This window comes from Acipenser ruthenus, chromosome 4 (assembly GCF_902713425.1).
Source record: "Acipenser ruthenus chromosome 4, fAciRut3.2 maternal haplotype, whole genome shotgun sequence".
Taxonomy (NCBI): domain Eukaryota; kingdom Metazoa; phylum Chordata; class Actinopteri; order Acipenseriformes; family Acipenseridae; genus Acipenser; species Acipenser ruthenus.
In genome coordinates this window covers 86,552,741-86,572,793 of record NC_081192.1, presented here as the reverse complement: position 1 = coordinate 86,572,793, position 20,053 = coordinate 86,552,741, and the positions used below count along the sequence as shown (strand labels likewise).

General features: G+C 39.8%; 1 protein-coding gene across 1 annotated transcript in view; it reads right to left on the bottom strand.

Moving 5' to 3' along the window:
* Positions 1 to 18,825, bottom strand: part of sspo (SCO-spondin) — a 108,275-nt gene extending 89,450 nt beyond the window's left edge. The window contains exons 1-14 of the mRNA XM_059023438.1: positions 18,821 to 18,825; positions 18,033 to 18,242; positions 16,891 to 16,973; positions 15,649 to 15,819; positions 14,661 to 14,905; positions 13,896 to 13,998; positions 10,570 to 10,728; positions 9,053 to 9,138; positions 6,960 to 7,085; positions 6,115 to 6,271; positions 4,448 to 4,688; positions 2,680 to 2,818; positions 1,780 to 1,906; positions 208 to 380 (exon numbers count right to left, since the gene is read on the bottom strand). Of these exons, the coding sequence (XP_058879421.1) occupies positions 208 to 380; positions 1,780 to 1,906; positions 2,680 to 2,818; positions 4,448 to 4,688; positions 6,115 to 6,271; positions 6,960 to 7,085; positions 9,053 to 9,138; positions 10,570 to 10,728; positions 13,896 to 13,998; positions 14,661 to 14,905; positions 15,649 to 15,819; positions 16,891 to 16,973; positions 18,033 to 18,242; positions 18,821 to 18,825 (2,025 nt within the window). The remainder of the gene's footprint in view (positions 1 to 207; positions 381 to 1,779; positions 1,907 to 2,679; positions 2,819 to 4,447; positions 4,689 to 6,114; positions 6,272 to 6,959; positions 7,086 to 9,052; positions 9,139 to 10,569; positions 10,729 to 13,895; positions 13,999 to 14,660; positions 14,906 to 15,648; positions 15,820 to 16,890; positions 16,974 to 18,032; positions 18,243 to 18,820) is intronic.
* Positions 18,826 to 20,053: the final 1,228 nt, after the last annotated feature.

Genomic DNA, 20,053 nt, shown 5'->3' with positions numbered 1-20,053 from the left:
GAGATATAAGGAAACAGCAGTTCAGAAAGATAAGACAGGGCCAATCAGAGATCTGTAAGGTGAAAGCAAGACCTTAAAATCAACTCTAAAAGACGCTTGCAATGGGGCTAAAACAGGGGTAATATGTTCCAGCTGCTTGCACTTTATCCGAGCTTTGCAGACTCATTTGGACCCTATTTGTCTTTCACTCAGTGAAGGAGGGCTGACCTTGTTGGCATAGCCTGGCTGCAGGGTGATGTAGGCAGCGGGGAACTCGAGCCCCCAGAGAACGTGCGCGCCAAACAGCTGCACGAGGAGGAAGGAAGAGGAGGCGCGCCTCACTGCCAGGTCCACACTCACGAACGGCAGATCCACCTCCTGGCCATTCACCGTCACGTCACCTAGGAATCACACAGACACAGCTCATCCTGCTGTGCACTGATCATCCTTACAATCCTTCAGTGAAAGCCTAATGCACCTTGCAAAAGTTCACCATGGTGAATGCTTTTCCCATGGTATAACTGAGCAGCTGCCTTAGTTTATATGGGTTTGCCATGTTTTTTTTAAATTTTTTATTATTATTATTTGTTTATTTAGCAGATGCCTTCATCCAAGGCAACTTACAGAGACTAATATTAAATATTCTTTACAATGCTTACTTATACTTTACCATGCTTTCATGATGCTTTATTACATTTAATATATGCTTTTACTATGATGACTTTTATAAGGCAGAAGCAAGACCTTAAAATCAACTCTAAAACACGCTTGCAATGGGGCTAAAAACACGCTTGCAATCTAAAACACACTTGCAATCGGGCAGCAGTGTGGAGTAGTGGTTAGGGCTCTGGACTCTTGACCGGAGGGTCATGGGTTCAATCCCAGGTGGGGGACACTGCTGCTGTACTCTTGAGCAAGATACTTTACCTAGATTGCTCCAGTAAAAACTCAACTGTATAAATGGGTAATTGTATGTAAAAATAATGTAATTGTATGTAAAAATAATGTGATATCTTGTAACAATTGTAAGTAGCCCTGGATAAGGGCGTCTGCTAAGAAATAAATAATTTTAAGGGACTTGACAGTGATCCTAATCCCTGGCTAAAGGGAAGAAGGTTCAGAGCAGGTAACAATAACAGCATTCAGACAATTAACTTGACAGAGTGATGGGCAGTGCAATCTCTCACAATGAGGGCTAGTGTAGATGCACTCTTTCAGTTTTCAAATGGCTAATCCTAAAAGTTGGTTACTAAACTAAATACTTCTGCATTTCAATTTTCAGGTTCCAAAAGTAGCTCAAACTTTATGAGGACACACACACTGAAAATGTGCCTATACACACTGAAAACGTGTCTACACACACTGAAAACGTGCCTACACGTACTGAAAACGTGCCTACACACACTGACAACGTGCCTACACACACACTGACAACGTGCCTACACACACACTGACAATGTGCCTACACACACAGACAACATGCCTACACACACTGACAACATGCCTACACACACACTGACAACATGCCTACACACACACTGGCAACGTGCCTACACACACTGACAACGTGCCTACACACTGACAATGTGCCTACACACACTGACAACGTGCCTACACACTGACAATGTGCCTACACACACTGAAAACTTGCCTACACACACTGACAACATGCCTACACACACTGACAACGTGCCTACACACACTGACAACGTGTCTACACACACACTGACAACGTGCCTACACACACTGACAGATTGGTGAGTTGTGTGAATCGAGTTAGGGCTGTAGTGCTCACGTTACCTGTAGTTCGCAGTCTCACTGTAGTCTTATAAACTGTTATGGAGATGCCTTTCAAGCAGCTCCCAGCTCCTCTGCTCCCACACTCAGCGTTTTCCACGGTTATCAATAGTTTGTTGTCAACAAAATCCTGGAATGGAAATTATTATTATTTAGTCATTTAGCAAACACTTTTATCCAAAACGACTTACAGAGACTAGGGGGTGAACTATGCATAAACAACTGCTGCTGCAGAGTCATTTACAATAGGACCTCGGTTTTATGTCTCATCTGATGGACGGAGCACAAGGAGGTTAATAGACTTGCTCAGCGTCACACACAGTGAGTCAGTGGTTGAGCTGGGATTGAATCCGGAACCTCCTGGTAACAAGCCCTTTTCTTTATCCACTGGACCACCAAGCCTCATCGCGAAAGGTGTCTAAACCATCACCAACCTAAATAATTAGCAAAGCAGACAACTAAAAAGGTACAGTTTTCCTATTAAGTTCTGCCACTTATCTTTTACAAATCTGTGTGGTGCAGAAAATGTCTACCAGGCCATTTTCCAAAGCTGTTTGCTCCATGACAACATGAAGGTTAGTGATTTTCTCTGTGATTGTGGGTGTTCTAACACATAGTTATCTATCATTTTTCAATGGCCAGCTTGTAGCTTTCAATTCAGAGCTCCCCACAGCAATGACAATGTTCAATCCAAAAAAAAAAGTAATTACTTAATCTATCATAATGAGTAAATGGTTGATTATGCGTGATATAAATAGAAAATGTGATGGTTCTAAGTGTGTACTGAAACAAAAAAAAAATCAATCCTTTTTTATCGTCCCTGTGTGTTCATGTCTTCCCTCACTGTTTGATTATTTTTGCATTGCCCACTTAAAAGCATCATGCATTGTCTCTGTATCTCACCTCAACGAGCGTGTAGTCACAAGTGCCGTGGAAGGAGTAGCGCTTGCGATCGAAGGTGATGTAGTGCGCATCCCCGATCACACTGCACTGGGCTGAACACTTCTCCTGTGAGCACAGCCAGCGACCACCCTGGCACACACTGAACAAGGACAAGGGGGTTAGAGACTGGTCTGATACACAGAGACAAGGGGGTTAGAGACTGGTCTGATACACAGAGACAAGGGGGTTAGAGACTGGTCTGATACACACAGACAAGGGGGTTAGACTGGTCTGATACACAGAGACAAGGGGGTTAGAGACTGGTCTGACACACAGAGACAAGGGGGTTAGACACTGGTCTGATACACAGAGACAAGGGGGTTAGAGACTGGTCTGATACACAGAGACAAGGGGGTTAGAGACTGGTCTGATACACAGAGACAAGGGGGTTAGACTGGTCTGATACACAGAGACAAGGGGGTTAAAGACTGGTCTGATACACAGATACAAGGGGGTTAGAGACTGGTCTGATACACAGAGACATGGGGGTTAGAGACTGGTCTGATACACAGAGACAAGGGGGTTAGAGACTGGTCTGATACACAGAGACAAGGGGGTTAGAGACTGGTCTGACACACAGAGACAAGGGGGTTAGACACTGGTCTGATACACAGAGACAAGGGGGTTAGAGACTGGTCTGATACACAGAGACAAGGGGGTTAGAGACTGGTCTGATACACAGAGACAAGGGGGTTAGACTGGTCTGATACACAGAGACAAGGGGGTTAAAGACTGGTCTGATACACAGAGACAAGGGGGTTAGACTGGTCTGATACACAGAGACAAGGGGGTTAGAGACTGGTCTGATACACAGAGACAAGGGGGTTAGAGACTGGTCTGATACACAGAGACAAGGGGGTTAGAGACTGGTCTGATACACAGAGACAAGGGGGTTAGACTGGTCTGATACACAGAGACAAGGGGGTTAGAGACTGGTTTGATACACTGAGACAAAGGGGTTAGACTGGTCTGATACACAGAGACAAGGGGGTTAAAGACAGGTCTGATACACAGAGACAAGGGGGTTAGACTGGTCTGATACACAGAGACAAGGGGGTTAGAGACTGGTCTGATACACAGAGACAAGAGGGTTAGAGTGTGGACTGATACACAGAGACAAGGGGGTTAGAGACTGGTCTGATACACAGAGACAAGAGGGTTAGAGTGTGGACTGATACACAGAGACAAGGGGGTTAGAGACTGGTCTGATATACTAAAACTTAGTAAGTTAAATTACAAATGTTTCGACAAAGTCTTTCCATTGTCTTCAAGACAGACTGTTTGTCTTTGTACATATTAAGTTTCTTTCAGTATATCTAAATTTAGCACTATTGACTGTTTAATAGTTAAGGACAAGGGGGGTAATAGACTGGTCTAATAAACACTGAAGACAAGGGGTTAAACTATAATATATCTTTTTTATTATTATTTTACATTTGAACTTGCTTCCCTGTTATTATATAACACTCCCTCATTATTTCTCTATCTGACATACACATCAAAAAAAGATACAATATAGAGAACAATGAATTAGCGAAGGACCCTTATACAAGAAAATAAAGGACTTTTACAATGCAATGTGAATATGATCTAACCGTGAATTATCAAGATTAGTGAATTATCGAATGGGAAAATATAGTACTTGTACTGTCAACATGGCCTAGCTGTGAATGACCTGGATTAGTGAATTACTGAATGCTGAACCCTCAGGAGCGCTGTAGTGTCGTACCACAGATTGCACTTCTGGCGGATGGTGTCTCCAGGGTTGTATTTGCTCCGCCGGTGGTAGCAGGGACAGTCCTCCTCGCTGACGCAGGCCCCCTCTTCCAGGTAGGACCCCGGGGGACACTCACAGCCGCTCACACACTCGTCCCGGCAGTGTCCCGCCTCGGGGGTCCGCACGCCAGTGCAACTCGGGGGGCAGGCAGAGACGCAGTCCGAGTATACCTGCCCCTGGCCACAGCGTCGCTCTGAACAAGGAACACAGATAGGGCGTTACTGTGCGCGGTACAACGATACAATACAATCTTACTGCACAGTGTCACAATACAATCTTACTGCACAGTGTCACAACACAATCTTACTGCACAGTGTCACAATACAATCTTACTGCACAGTGTCACAACACAATCTTACTGCACAGTGTCACAACACAATCTTACTGCACAGTGTCACAACACAATCTTACTGCACAATGTCACAATACAATCTTACTGCACAGTGTCACAATACAATCTTACTGCACAGTGTCACAATACAATCTTACTGCACAGTGTTTCCCGCTATATTTTGGCATTTTCCCCATGTTTTCCCCATGGTTATGCTATGCATTTACCATAGTTTGCCATGTTTATTAATATGCTTCACCATACATCCCTATTCTTTACAATGCTTACCTTTGCTTTACTATGCTTTCACTATGCTTTATTACACTTTGCTTTGCTTTTACAGTGGGAAACTTTTATAAGGGTTTAAACTGCTGTTACAGTGAACTGTAATCAAAATATCCATTTGTTATAGACAGTGCACTCAAGTGGCTGCAGCTAACACAATAATGTCTTAAAAGTTCACTATATAGTTCTGCATATTTGAAAGAAATCTATGTTTTTGCAAACACATACTGTATTTATATTTTAAAACAAGCTACCTGGTACTACACTATATTATAGAAATCTCTGTTTGCAAGCCTTGGTCTCAGATTGTCTTGAACTTCCAGGTTAATTTCACCTGGAAAGTGAAATTTCCCCAACCTTTTCAACAGCTTTTTTCCTGTCATCAACCAACCAGCTGCTTCCACTATTGACTGACATGCTTTCATCCAGTAAGATGCTTTGACCCTAAAGACAATGCCGGGGTGAAATGACCTAAGAAGTTAAGTAGTAACAGATTGGCAAGCAAGGCAAGCAATCTGAGAACTTTTGTTTAACGTAGTGCAGTACCACATGTTTTAAAATTATAACACTTTTTTTTTTATACAGAGGCACATTTCTGACCTATATAATGAATGAATAGAAATGCACTACAGTAGGATTTATGACATTATTTTGTTGGTAACAAACACGATTATTAAACTGTAGTAGATTTTTATATAATTAAAATAATGGACTGCACAGTGCTGTATGACTAGAAATCCTGAGACGATAAATTACGTTAATGTCACGTGCAAGACTGAATTAAGTCAATCAAACTTCCTTGCAGTCAATGCATGCAATTTGAGATGTCCCCTCTATGGCATGTGCTGTTGAATCTTTAAACCATAACTTCAAAATGCTCAATCAGACAAGAAGATGAAGTGTTGGTGAGTGCCTTTGTCAAGTAGACCAGATTTTGGCTAATAGTGCCTCCTTCAGTACATCACAGCTCTATGATTAAGCGCAGGCAGCATACTGCTCGTACCACAGAAGCCGTTCCTCCTCCAGTCGACGATGACGTGCTGCTGGATGCACTCACGGGCGTAGCTGGCGAAGGTGTCACAGGTGGCGCTCTCTCTGTCGCCGCCCCCCTGGCTGCAGTACAGGTACTGACAGGTGTCCAGGTATCCCGCCGGGTCCACCTGATAACAGAAGAACCCACAAACAAAAATGTACAAACGAGAGGAAGCCATTCGGCCCATGTGTGCTTGTCCAGTTCCTAGTAGCTATTTGATCTCAAACCTTTGTCCATTTAGGTCTTAACAGATCACAATGACTCACTATTCCATACACTCACCACTTTCTGTGTAAAGAAGTGTTTCTTACCTATGTCTTCTGGTCCTGGTTTCTGTAATGTGCTTTAATTACATTTACTTTGTCAACTCCTCCCAGGCCCCCAATGTCTCTGTATCAGTCACAATAACCGTTGGACGAAAGTGTATGTTTCTGACTGAATGAAAGGATGTTTATGTTTGAATTAAGTGCTCTTTTGCTGGGAATGATGAGACTATGATTACTGTGTAATCTTCTTATTAATTGATTTCGAATTTACACACATAAGCATAAACAAATAAAACAGTTTGTTTACAGTCTCTTTGTTTGCTAAAGGGTGATGTAAGTCTCTCTCTCTCTCTGTTGTACAGGGTATTGTAAAGACCTGTCATCTCAGCCCATTGAACTGAATGGAAAGCCAAGGACTGGACGAGAACCACAAACCACAAACTATTCAACTAAAGAGCAAGCTCTGTAGTCGAGAGGTAAGTAGGGGTCTTGTGCTGATGTCAGTATTGTTAACTCATGGTTTGTCAATGCTAAAGATCACATGCTTACCTTGGAGTGACACTGACTGAATGGACTTGCCAGCAGTCTCTTACACACAGACTCAGCTCTGACCCTTAGGGCAGGGTCATTGGTGATGTCACAACTGTGTCCCAGCTCTGCAGCGTCATTGCAGCTCTGAGAATAAAACTCTTGGAATTACTTAACCACCCTACTACTATACCAATCCCTTACAAATATTTACCAAGGTGAGTCTGCATGGTCATTTTGCAGTTTTTCCATGGTTATACTATACAATTATCATTGTTTACCCTGGTTTAATAATGTGCTTTACCATACCTCGCTCTTCTTTAAAATGTTTACCCATGTTTTACCATGATTCCACTATGCTTTATTACACTTTGCTAGGCTTTTACTATGGCAAACTTCTATAAGGGAATAAAGGTTCCCATTCCTTATTTGAAAGTTAAGTTATTTTATCGAGGGGATTTGACCATTCTGCATGTTACATGTGCAAAGCCATTATAACAGAATTGATTTTTTCCTTATAGTATTATTAAACTGTATAAAAGATTTCTATTATTGGTAGCTCAGCAGTGTCATTGCAGCTCTAGAGTAAACCTATGGGGTGCCCTGTGTAAAAAAAAGCGTTAATATTTTAACCTAGATTTAACTTAAATCTTGTATTTTTTACCCAGATTCATAAATGTTGTGAAAATAAATATTATTTTTTTTTAATGTGTACAACTTTTCAACATTTAAATGCTAAATCTTTATTTTAAAAATAAATACATATTTTGTTATTAAATATTTATTTTGAGAATCAAGATTTAGCTGTTCGCAAATAAATCTGGATTTTGTGAACTTAAATATTTAAAAGATTTGACATTTAGCTAAATATTTAACTAAATTTTAAATCTCTAAAAAAGATTTAACATGTAGCTACATATTTAACTAAATATTAAATCTCTTAACAATATTTAACATTTAGTTAAATATATAACTAAATCTTAAATCTCTAAAAAAAAAAATTAACATTTAGCTAAATATTTAAGTGGCCAGCTAAATCTCTAAAAGACGATTTTTACCCTTTTTTTTTTAGAGATTTAATATTTAGTTAAATATTTTAAGTTCACAAAATCCAGATTTATTTGAGAACAGCTAAATCTGATTCTCAAAATAAATATTTAATAACAAAATATATATTTATTTTTAAAATAAAGATTTAGCATAGTTCTTCAATGTTTGTATTTGTATGTCAATTATAAAAAAATAAACAATTAAAAAAAGGCAACGGTTGAAAAACAGTATTTTTTGCAGTGTGATATTTCTTAACCAAAATCTAAAACCTGTATTTAGTAATTCCTTCTGTGTTGCTCCTGTTGAAATCAGTAATCCTTATTGTATTGCTATACTTGACAATATTATATTATTCAGCATATAATAATGCAAAGAAGGCGGAAGTCCCCTATGTCAAATGCTTAAATGGACAGGGACTCATCTGCATGTTAGCTTCAGATTTAGCTGGCAAAATAAATATTTATTTTTAAAAGACAGATTTATTTTTACAGATTTGATTGCTAACGACAAAGATTTAACTTACTTTAAAATGCTGAAAGACCACGTATATCAGATTTATCTGTTAGCTAAATGTTAATGCCAAGTGTAAAAAAAAAGATTTAAGTTTCATGTACTTTTTCACAGATTTATTTTTTAGATTCCCAGATTTAACATGTCAGCTAAATGCAGACTCGCCAAAAAAAAAAAAAAAAAAAAGATTTAAAAGACTGAAGCATTCTTTTCCAGATTTAATTGTCATACTGGTTTAAAATGTTGAATTTGTGATCCGCGTTTTCAATAAATGCATTTATAAATTATATCTGAAAGTGTACATTTCAAAAACTTTTAAGTATGTTTTTGTTAACATTGATGTATTAAGCTAAATATTATTAATTCATTACACCTGCATGTTGGTCAAACAACAGTGAACTCAACAGTGCTCTAATGAAGTTGAAGTGCATGTAATTTAATGCAAGCTTTGAACGTCAGGCCTTCGTTTGGATAATGACAGGACTGCAAGGCCCCTGTAGGTTTCATAAATTACCAGGAATAGTTCCTACAGTACTTTCTTGTTGTCACTTTACCTCGGTTTGTACGTCAGGGACTCGCCAGGAATTTCCAAAACTTGCAGCAAACTGAGAGACAGCCCCGCCCATCGTAGTGAAATCATCTGCAGACACACAAGGGGTTAAACCTTTCTGTGCCCACTGGAGAGTGGTGTAACATAAATCAGAGTAGGTAGGGGAAGTGGATATGCATGATTATCTGTATGGATGTATTAATTATTATTGTTGTTGTTGTTGTTGTTGTTGTTGTTGTATCTGACAATACAAATATTAAATTGATGCCATGTAAAGACAGATGCATTGTATAATTCATGTAGCCAAATGCCTAATTTCCATCGACAGTCCCCATACAGACATTGATGGTAAATAAATAAATATTTCTATAAAGAAAATATTGTTTCTATCCCTAACACAACCATGTTTCACTACACATTTTTAGCAGAATACAATCTGTCCTACTAAAACATTCTTAAAATCATAGTACATATAACTCTGCCTTATTTGCCGGACCTCTCCCTTTTTCTGGACACTTCTCCCAGACAACCCGGTGTGGCTGCCGTGTCGCTGCCAAATAGAGTCGCGTGGCAGGATTACTGCCGCGGCCAAAGAGTGTTGCACAATTATAAATAATAAAGTAATAATGTGCAATATATGTTTCGCTGCCAAATAGTGTGCCAAAATTATAAATAATAAAGTAATAATGTGCAACATATTGAATAACCATATTGACTTGATATTCACATTTTTTTACGTTCTTTGTTTTTGAAGGTCAGAAAACATTGCTGTTAATTGGTGCATTTACTACTGTGGCAGAGCAGAACAGAGTCTCTATTTACCATTTAATGTGTGTAATCATGAGGATGCTATGATGATGATATATATATATATATATATATATATATATATATATATATATATATATATATATATATATATATATATATGAAGGTTGAGCTACTCAGCAACAGTTTCTTATACTACAGTACCAATTAAAGATGTACTGTCTATATATTCGGAGGATAGATTTTACTTAAAACAGCGTTGTCCTCAACTATGTTTAATTTTACTGTATAATTCATTTTTATCTGTTTACTACATTCTTCAAAAGTTTAGACTTCAGTGCACACTGCTGTCCAGAGAAACCGGGTCTTTCGTTAACTTTTTCATCTTTTGGCAGAAAAAATAAACTAGACATGTGTAAATTACTTTGCGTTTGCGCTGCCTGCAAGTGATGCATTCAATAAAAATGTACTTAAAGTTTGAAATCTGGAGGGTTTTTTTTGGTTTGTTTTCTTTTTATAAAACTAACATAAAGTTATTTTATAAGCGCAATAACACATTTCCTGGGCGTGCGGTAATTATAAAATTGTTGTTCAACCTGTTGTGTGTCATTGGTGCTTAATATATTGCATGACAAATCAGCTATTCTAAAATTTATATTGAGACTGTATTTCACCCTAGCTGATCTGTCAAACGGAATACAGAAATTCAGAGTGCAGCGTGATTTAGTGTGTAACTGTGGGACAACATCTTACCATTGGGGTTATCGTTGTAAACTCCACAGAGCCCCCTTGTGGTGCCCTTCAGCTCTGCGGTCACAGTGACGTAGATGATATTGTCTCTATTATACTTTACTCGAACCCCCAACCCGCTCTCGATGAAGATGAAATCTCCCAGCCAGCGAATACTGATACCTAGACCAGGAGAGATTCAAGAAGAGAAAAAAAGTTGACTATGCTTAAAAATATACCAGCATGCAAAAGAAAGAAACAAAATTCATCAAATGACAAACTTTTCAACAAGAAAATAGACATTGAAAAATACTTTTAGTCAAAAAGTTTGTCACTGATTTTATTTTGTTTATTTAATTTAGTATTGCTGTTGGTTATGCTTACAATTACTTTTGTCAAAAGTACATTCTCAGGAATTTCAAACACGCCTTAATAATGTAAAAACAGGTTAATCTGTTAGTACTGTATGCTACATTATTTATACATATACACGGAGATATATATCTGGAGATACCCTTAGATATGGATATGGTACTTAAGATCATAGCATTCAATCCTGCGGTTGAACAATATATTTACAGTATATAACAAAACTTCTCATAATAATTATAGTAGTTGTAGTTAAGAATCATACATCTTTTACCAGAGACATTTTTATGAAGTTTATGTTACAGTGTAGCAATTCTGATAGTCGCAATGCTGAATAACCAAAAAAATAACACAAAACTAAGCACATATTAAACTTACGTAGTTTAAAAAAAATGTATTTAATTAGTAGTCGCGGTGGCATGTTGGCACAACTTTAGCACAGCACATTAAGGAACCAATGCTGTGTTTTGAGGGACTCTTATTAGAAACATTTAACAAATAATTACATTTAACCATCCTTAGAGATATAAAAACCAAATATGACCACAATTAGGTAAGTAAAATGGGAACGTTTCTGTAATATCATTCTAAAATCTTACAAAGTTGTAAACACCCTTTTAATGCAATGCATGTTGAATTAAGATGTGTGCTATATGAAATATTAGCATAGCCCCTCCTAATTACCATAAAATAATAGGGCAGCAGTGTGGAGTAGTGGTTAGGGCTCTGGACTCTTGCCCGGAGGATTGGGGGTTCAATCCCAGGTGGGGGACACTGCTGCTGTACCCTTGAGCAAGGTACTTTACCTAGATTGCTCCACTAAAAATCCAACTGTATAAATGGGTAATTGTATGTAAAAAATAATGTGTAACATATAATGTAATTGTATGTAAAAATAATATGATATGTTGTAACAATTGTAAGTCGCCCTGGATAAAGGCATGGAATAAATAAATAAGAAAATTGAACACGCTGGTGAGTGATTTAAGATGTAGTTAAATATTTAGCTAAATGTTAAATCTTGTTAAGAGACTCACAAAATCCAGATTTATTTGCAAACCGCTAAATCTTGATTCTCAAAATAAATATTTAAATAAAGATTTAGCATTTAAATGTTGAAAAGTTGCTAAGTTGCTAAATATTTTAAGATTTATAAATTATATCTGAATGTACACATTACACAAAAAATAAATTCACAATATTTATAAATCTGGGGAAAAAATACAAGATTTAAGTTAAATCTGGAAAAAAAGACGTGTTAAAATATTAACGCTTTACACATGGCATCCCATATGGCAGGGGTAAAAGTCAATGTATTTTCTTTCAGGAATAGTAGCACGACAATCATAGTGTGCTACCTCTATTTACATTGTAAATGTAGCCTATGTTATGGAAATGTCATGTTAATGTTACAAAACAGGAACACCAATTATGTTACTTTGGTGTTTGGATCTAATTTTGAAAAATGTACAGGCATCTTTCTCCTTTCCAAAAATAGTATTTAATTAAAAAATTGAATCAATGTTTTGAAAATATGCACTGCAGAGCCTTATCATTATTAGAAACTCACAAGGACAAAGCTACTAAACTTGCTGATACTAGGGGAACTATTCAGTAAAATCTGTCTCCATTTTCTGTGTCATTTGATTCATATGAGTAGTTGGGTAAATGGAAAGCAGCAATATTATCATATTTACACAGAGTATGTTCCTCATACAGTATGTTCACATGTCCAAAAAACATTGAAAAAAAAAACCTTTCCTGTGCTTTGCCATTGCTTTACCTGTGCTTTGTTTAGCTTTACTACATTTTGCTTTTAGCACTGTTTACCATAGTAAACTTGTGTAATAAGTAGGGGTCTACCTAATTCAGGGTTTCGCGGATTTCACAGAACTCGAGAAATTGAGGGGTCACCACGAAGTTCACCTCTTTAGGGACCAATGCATACCGGAGTAGTATGGAGAGAAAAAGAAAAGAAACCTAATTTAAATGAATTATTGCACACCGCAAGCAATGCAAACTACATATCTTAATTCTGTAGAATTCTTAATTCTTTTTTTACTTTTCCTTCGCTGTTCTGTGCATTAAAAACAAAAACAAAAAACTCCAGAACGGTTACCTTTCTTGTTTACTGTTAACATGACAACAATGTTTTAATCAGCCTGTCATTGCGTCTGTACTGGCTTCTCTCTGACCTGTACTGTACTGTACTGTAGGAGGTGGGGCAGAGTCAGTGTTGCATTGTTATTTTGATTTAGGTTACTAAAATCTAGTTTTCAGCATTGGAGGTAAAATACCAAAAACGGATGACAAAGTATTCCTGTCGGTTGTATCCAAGTTAAATCAGCACTACAGATACAATCTACTGTAGCACAGCCACCTCGCTTCAAACAACACGCTGCTTACTTTTTAAACATTGTTAGAATTGTAGGCCCAAATAGGCACGTTTTCTTTATTTTGACTAAAATAAATTCCTGGAGGGAACAAACAACATGACAACGAATGTGCTGCATGTATGGCCTATATTAAAGAAAGCCAGATGCCCTTGAGGGTAACCGAGTTTTGGGACTGTTTCTAATCGATTTCCACATCTGTATAACTTGGCAATTCAATGTATGCAGAACGTGCAGTCTCAATGTATGGGCAAGTCTTCACAACACTGAGACAGGATGTCGGCAACAACTGCTGGGGGATGTTGCATGCTTGCCTTTAACAAATGACAACACTAAGTTTTAGTAAGGAAGCAAGTACCACTATTTTTAGGCTTTTATAGTGCTCTGAAATATTATCTACTTAGGTTTATTTAATGTTTAAACAGGTCCGCGAAATGTCAGCGAAATCCTAATTTTATTCCATAACCTCGCTACGAAAAATATGTAAATTCCCCATGATTTAAGTAGACCCCTAGTAATAAGGATAGAGTTCAGTAAATCTCCCCCATAGACTATCCTCTCTGTGGGTGTGAATGTCAGATACGTTACCGTTCTTGAAGAGTGGCTGCCCTTCTGTGATGAGCACTCCATTAATGGAGACGTTTCTCCCTTGCACAGTCACCAGCTCCAGACCAAACATCATCTTCAGAGCCTGGGTAACAGTAAGAAAATTTACGAACAAAAGGAGTACATTCAGCCCATCATTGCTTGTCTGATTCCTAGCAGCTGATTGATCAAGTCAGGTCTTGAAGGATCCCAGTGATTCAGCATCAACAGCATGGCTGTGTAAACCGTTCCATATCCTCATCACACTCTGGGTAAAGGAGAATCTAAGTCTGTCTCTAATTTCCAACTGTGTCCTCTGGTACTGGTTTCTGTGTAAGGTCGACTTTGTCAACTCTGTTCTTGAGGGAATTCTAGTTCCCTCAATCAATCTTCAAAGCCCATTCCTTAGACCCTGGGATTAGTCAGTAGTGAAGGTTAGGCACTGCACACTTGGTACTGGGTTACTACTGTACTGACCTTTCCATATGCAGTACATCCTCTCCTTCCCATGATGCGACTAGGACTGTCTAATCTGTTAACACTCTTCCCATGCCTTGTTTCATTCATACACACTAATGGCTGGTTTCACAAGCACTAATCTTGAACTACCTAATCTTACCTTAGATAAGGCAATCCTAATTGGGGTGTGTGAAACCAGTCAATAGTGTTCCCTTATAAGGGCTTATTCACTCTCTGCAACATTCTAAGTCCAATTGCTAGTAATAATTCTAATGGAGACCTGACTGATAATGAGCGGCTGCTCTGTACCTTGCTGCAGACCCTCGCGGCTCCACAGGCAGGGGAGGAGATGTATATCGCCCAGGTGCCGTCCAGCGAGGAGGCCAGGTTGTAGGTGCAGCTACCCTCGAAAGGGAAGTGTCGCCCATCGAAAGTGCGGAAGCGCGTGCCGCTCCAGGTGAGGCAGGTGGAGAAGACTCTGGAGTCTCGCACGGCCCCGATCAGCCCTGCGGACAGGTGCGGCTTCAGGAGGAACGAGGAGGAGGAAAGCGGCTCTGTAACAACACCACGGTTTGTACAGATTGTAACGACCTTTAAAAATCGCTTCCTGTACATTAAGTAATGTTGTAGTTCTTTTTAGTGCCACTCTGTGGAATATCTCTCAGTTGCGACCTGTGTAGACATGCCTCAGATGTACCCAGAGTAACGTTGGTTAATTAGTGGACTTAATAATAGAAGTAGCTGACTGTGACCTGTGTGTTATAGAATTAAACCTGCAAAACTAGACTATGTATGGTCTGAATCATTTGACTGCTATAATAAATGTGATCTATGTCGATGTCTGGGCTGCCTTCTGGCTGGGATAAACATATAACCAGCCTGCCCATCATTACATCACGCTATCCCATGGTTATACTATGCATTTACCATAGTTTATAATGTTTTTTAATGTGCTCGTTGACCTTTACAATGCTTACCCATGCTTTATCAGGCTTTCATAATTCTTTATTAACTTTTACTATGGGAAACGTTTATAAGGGAAGTGAGCAAGAAGAATGTCACGTAGGTCATTAGGGATACACCAGGGGCCCTAGTGTATACCACAGTCAGCATTAAGTACACTGCCCTCTAGAGTATAACACAGTCAGGGCATTGGAGACACTGCCCCCTAGTGAATAACGGGGAAAAGGGAAAACACTGTCAGGGCATTAGAGTGAATTATACTGTCGGGCCATTAGAGACAGCACAGTCAGTGCACTAGACACACCACCCCCTAGCTGTGCTGCTGGATCCTGACCTGTGATGAAGGTGTAGGAGCAGGAGAAGCAGGACTGGTCCGAGCCGTTCCTCCAGCTGTGACCCCACCCGCTGCTGCAGCACTCCTCCATCGGCATGAGGGAAGTGTTGTGGACGCCCAGGAAATCCTGACAGTTCCACGTGGAGTAGCAGTGACCCCTCACCCCAGCACCTGGCACACACACAGACACACAATATGAATCTATTTATTCCAAACAAAGAAATCATTGGGGGGGGACACTTAACTGAAGTCTTTAAAATCTGAAAAGGAGTTGACAAAGTTAATCCTGAACAATTCTTTAAGTGAAGCCCTGATTAGGTCAGAGCGTAGGAGACACTTCAGAGAGTGGTGACCCGGCTTGACAAAGTTTAGAGATCACTCAGCTACAAGCAACCGGACGAGTGCTGATGGACTGAATGGCCTCTGATTCGTAAATAATCCTTTGTTCTTTTTTGTTTAATGAGACACACTGAATCAGAATCAGCAGGAAATGGGAGTTTGTGTGAACAAAAGGGAATGTCATATCGGATCGAATGGTTTGTAAAGATGGATGTATGGAAAATATCTGCATCATTCACATGTCCAGAGATTAAAAACAATATTGCAGTGAAATGGTTATTTTCTACTGGACACCAGCTGTCATGTGACTTTAGTGAGAAAGTAATAGAATACAGTATTTTACCAATCCAATATTTCCCTGAATATCAGACTGTATTTTCTGTAATTCATCAAATCTTTAGGTAACTTGTGAGTTGATACTTTGTGAACTGAAACGTCCGTGCCCTTTTCACACTGGCATGCTCTACCCGGGTCAAAACCTACACGGGTCAGGACCCGGTGTCATGCGGGTTGGGTACGCAATTTCACACTGCTTTTGATAAAGCAGAGTTGAAATATTTGTGCTTTTTTTACACTTGGTGTCCCATACATGGCTCTGTTCACTGCAGTTTCACTGACACTCGCCACTTCAAACATTATTTCTCCGGTTCTACAAGTCCTAGAGTGATCGTCAATGGCTCATTTAAAAGGTAAGAACTTGGACTAATTAACTGTCATTTATGTATTTATTTTAAATTTTCCATCCTTTAATTTTACAGACCTGCCCTTTTAGTCATAGTCACACACCCCTTACTGACTCTCTGTGCCCCTCACACTGCGCACCACTGCTCTAGCTTTCTAGCCCACGCTGCTCACAATTATAATAAACTTATTTAACACATGAGTAGCTCAGAGGAGTCTCACCTTCAGTGCAGCGTGGCCCGCTCCATCCCTCACAGCACTCTCGCACTGTCCGATTGTGCACCGTGGATTGCATCTCCGGGGGTCTGTAAGAGAGTGAGAGGGATACAGAACACACTTCCATATCAGCAGAATGGGATGTATGTCATCGAAACAAAAGATTTCAGCTGGGAATGCAGTCGACAGACTTTACAAAAAACAAATATTACAAGTTTAAACAGTATGTCCTGTGTAGTCTTGTTACTTTAAGTTACTTTAAATTATTTTTATTACAATAAGAGACACCCTACACATGACGAATTAACTTTTTTTTTTTTTTTTTTTTTTTATTTAGTCGTTGCCAATTATTTTTACCCCGGTTTTTCACCCCAATTTAGCATGCCCAATTATTATCTGTATCCCCGCTCACCGCTCGCAACCCCCCCGCCGACTCGGGAAACGGAGGCTGGAACACGCGTCCTCCGAAACGTGCTCCTTCCAAGCCGTCATTTTTCGCACTGCAGATCCACAGCAATGCCACCAGACCTATAGTGCCGGAGGACAACACAGATCTGGCGGCTCCGCTGCAGAGCCACAGGCGCCCTCTCGGCCACAGCGGTCGCTGATGCGCGGTGAGCCGTGGATTCCCCTGCCGACCTAAGTCCTCCCTACCCGGGCAGCGCTCAGCCAATTGTGCGCCGCCCCCTAGGAACTCTCGGTCACGGTTAGCTGTGACATAGCCTGGATTCGAACCTGCGATCTCCAGGCTATAGGGCACATCCTGCGAGGAGCGCCTTTACTGGATGCGCCACTCGGGAGCACCCTCTTGACGAATTAACTTATTATAAATCACCAAAAGTAAGACTACTCATTAAGTACTAGTAAATATATAAAAAAGAGTGTGGAATATGTTCTCTGAATGGGGTGAGAGCTATTCACGGGATAAGATGTATTGTAATTTCAACTATTCCATAATGGTAATTGGTTGATTTCTCATACGTGATACAACATTTTATTAAATGGAAAAAAGTAATAAATAAATAAATTTGTTTTTGCAAATAAAGCTACAGTGTGGAACCTTGGCGGCAGCTTGTGTACAAAGATGGAACCTCTTACTTTATGATTTGAACCCTGATCAGTCTGCCCTTGATCTCAGTAAGTCTCACTTGTGTATGTAGCACATGGCGTTGGGTACATTGTGCAGGTAGTACTGCGCAATGCCGTCGTCTCCCCCGTGGACGTGCCGCATTCTCTCCACGTCGATCCGCCAGCCCTCCAGGTTGAACTGGTACAGTTGGGCGCATGGCACCTGCTGCTCCAGCCTGGGGGACAACACCTCCTCCTCAAGCACCTGGACTGTTCGTTCACACCAGCGCCTGCGGGGGAAAAGGGAGGAGACACACTCACGCAGGGCTGGAAAAAGCTAAAAAAAACACCCAGACAAGGCTGGACGACCCTAACCACTGGTGTAACAGGAATCGGCGACCCCACACACTGCAAGTGAGCGTCTTATTATTTATTTTTATTATTTATTTATTAGCAGACGCCCTTATCCAGAGCGACTTACAATTGTTACACGATATCACATTATTTTTACATACAATTACCCATTTATACAGTTGGGTTTTTACTGGAGCAATCTAGGTAAAGTACCTTGCTCAAGGGTACAGCAGCAGTGTCTCCCACTGGGGATTGAACCCACGACCCTCCGGTCAAGAGTCCAGAGCCCTAACCACTACTCCACACTGCTGCCCACAATAGGTAGTCCAAGAGCCTGGCACGTCTGCATTCATAGAGGGGGCACTGGCTGCACTCAAACACGGCTGGGAAAGGCTAAAAAAAAACCTATTTCTTTTACAAATGCTCGACATATGGAACTCCACCAGTTAATTCATTCAAAATCTTTCCCATATACACATAAATCTTGTGCAAAAGTGGTCTCGTACAGTTGTACTGCATCATACAACAGTAACGGGTACTGTGGGGATGACGAGTTCTTCTGACAGGTTTCAGTTTTGTACTTACCAATTCCCAAATGAAAGCTTCCACCACAGCAGGAACAGCAGCAGGGTCCTCATGGTCCCCAGCCCGGGAGCCAGTCTGCACCGGCTTCACAAGCTCTGACTGCAGAGGAACACAACAGCAAGGAGGAGCACAGAGATCACTGATCTGAACACTGCTGCCCCTTCACTCTCTGTTAATAGAGCTGGGGTTTCCTCGATAAATATCCTGCCTTTAATACAAACTACCACTGTTTTATGAAACTAACCAAATATCATTAGGACAAGCTGACCAACAATATTTGATGCTGTGCATGTAAAACTGGTGTCTGATCACTTTTAGGACATTAGTGTACCAAAGGTGTATGGCCTTGAGGTAACAAGGGTTCTCAGTTGAATACAAAGGATAGCATGGTGCAAGTAGTAACTCTTCTGTGAAAAATAAATAAATAAATAAACAAAATAAAATACATGAGAAACGTGAGGAAATAAGATGAGATGTCTGGTGTGCAAGAGGTATTGATGTAATTAAGTTTTAGTGAAAATACTGGAAAGTACGAGAAAGTTCTGGTCTTCTCTAACAGGGAATCAAAACCCTTTTTCAGCCGCACCATTTCTGTCTCCCTTCATCTGGAAGCTGCCGTGCTGCGGACTCCCGTTTGTTCCTGCTGCTTGTTTTATGCTCAGGCACTGGATCCCATAGAGATTACCAGCCTGTTTCTGTAACTGGGTACAGATACAAAGGGGGAATGTTATCCGACCTATTCATTCCTATAAGGAATCTTTGAGCGAGACTAGTGTGAATATCTATCAGAAGAATTGATGACGTTACTCACATTGTAAGAAGAGTTTATGAGTATTGGAAACATCTCTGCACACTTTTTTTTGCTAAGCTAATCACATCACTTTGGGTTTCTCGGACGAGAAACTAAAGACCAACGATTAAGTTACAAGACGAAAACAGTGACTGTGGATTTCATTTCAAAGATTACTATTTGTTTGTTGGAAACCACCTGCCTCTAAAGGAAGAAGAGGATCTGCAGTTATGAACTTTCTGTAAAAGACATTTTATTATTTTGTTCACAATAAAAACACATACAAGAATATTCTTATTCTGAGTCATATTTGGGTTTTGTATATTTGTATGTTTGTGATTGAAATAGTAAGCAATTACACCTTAATTGGGA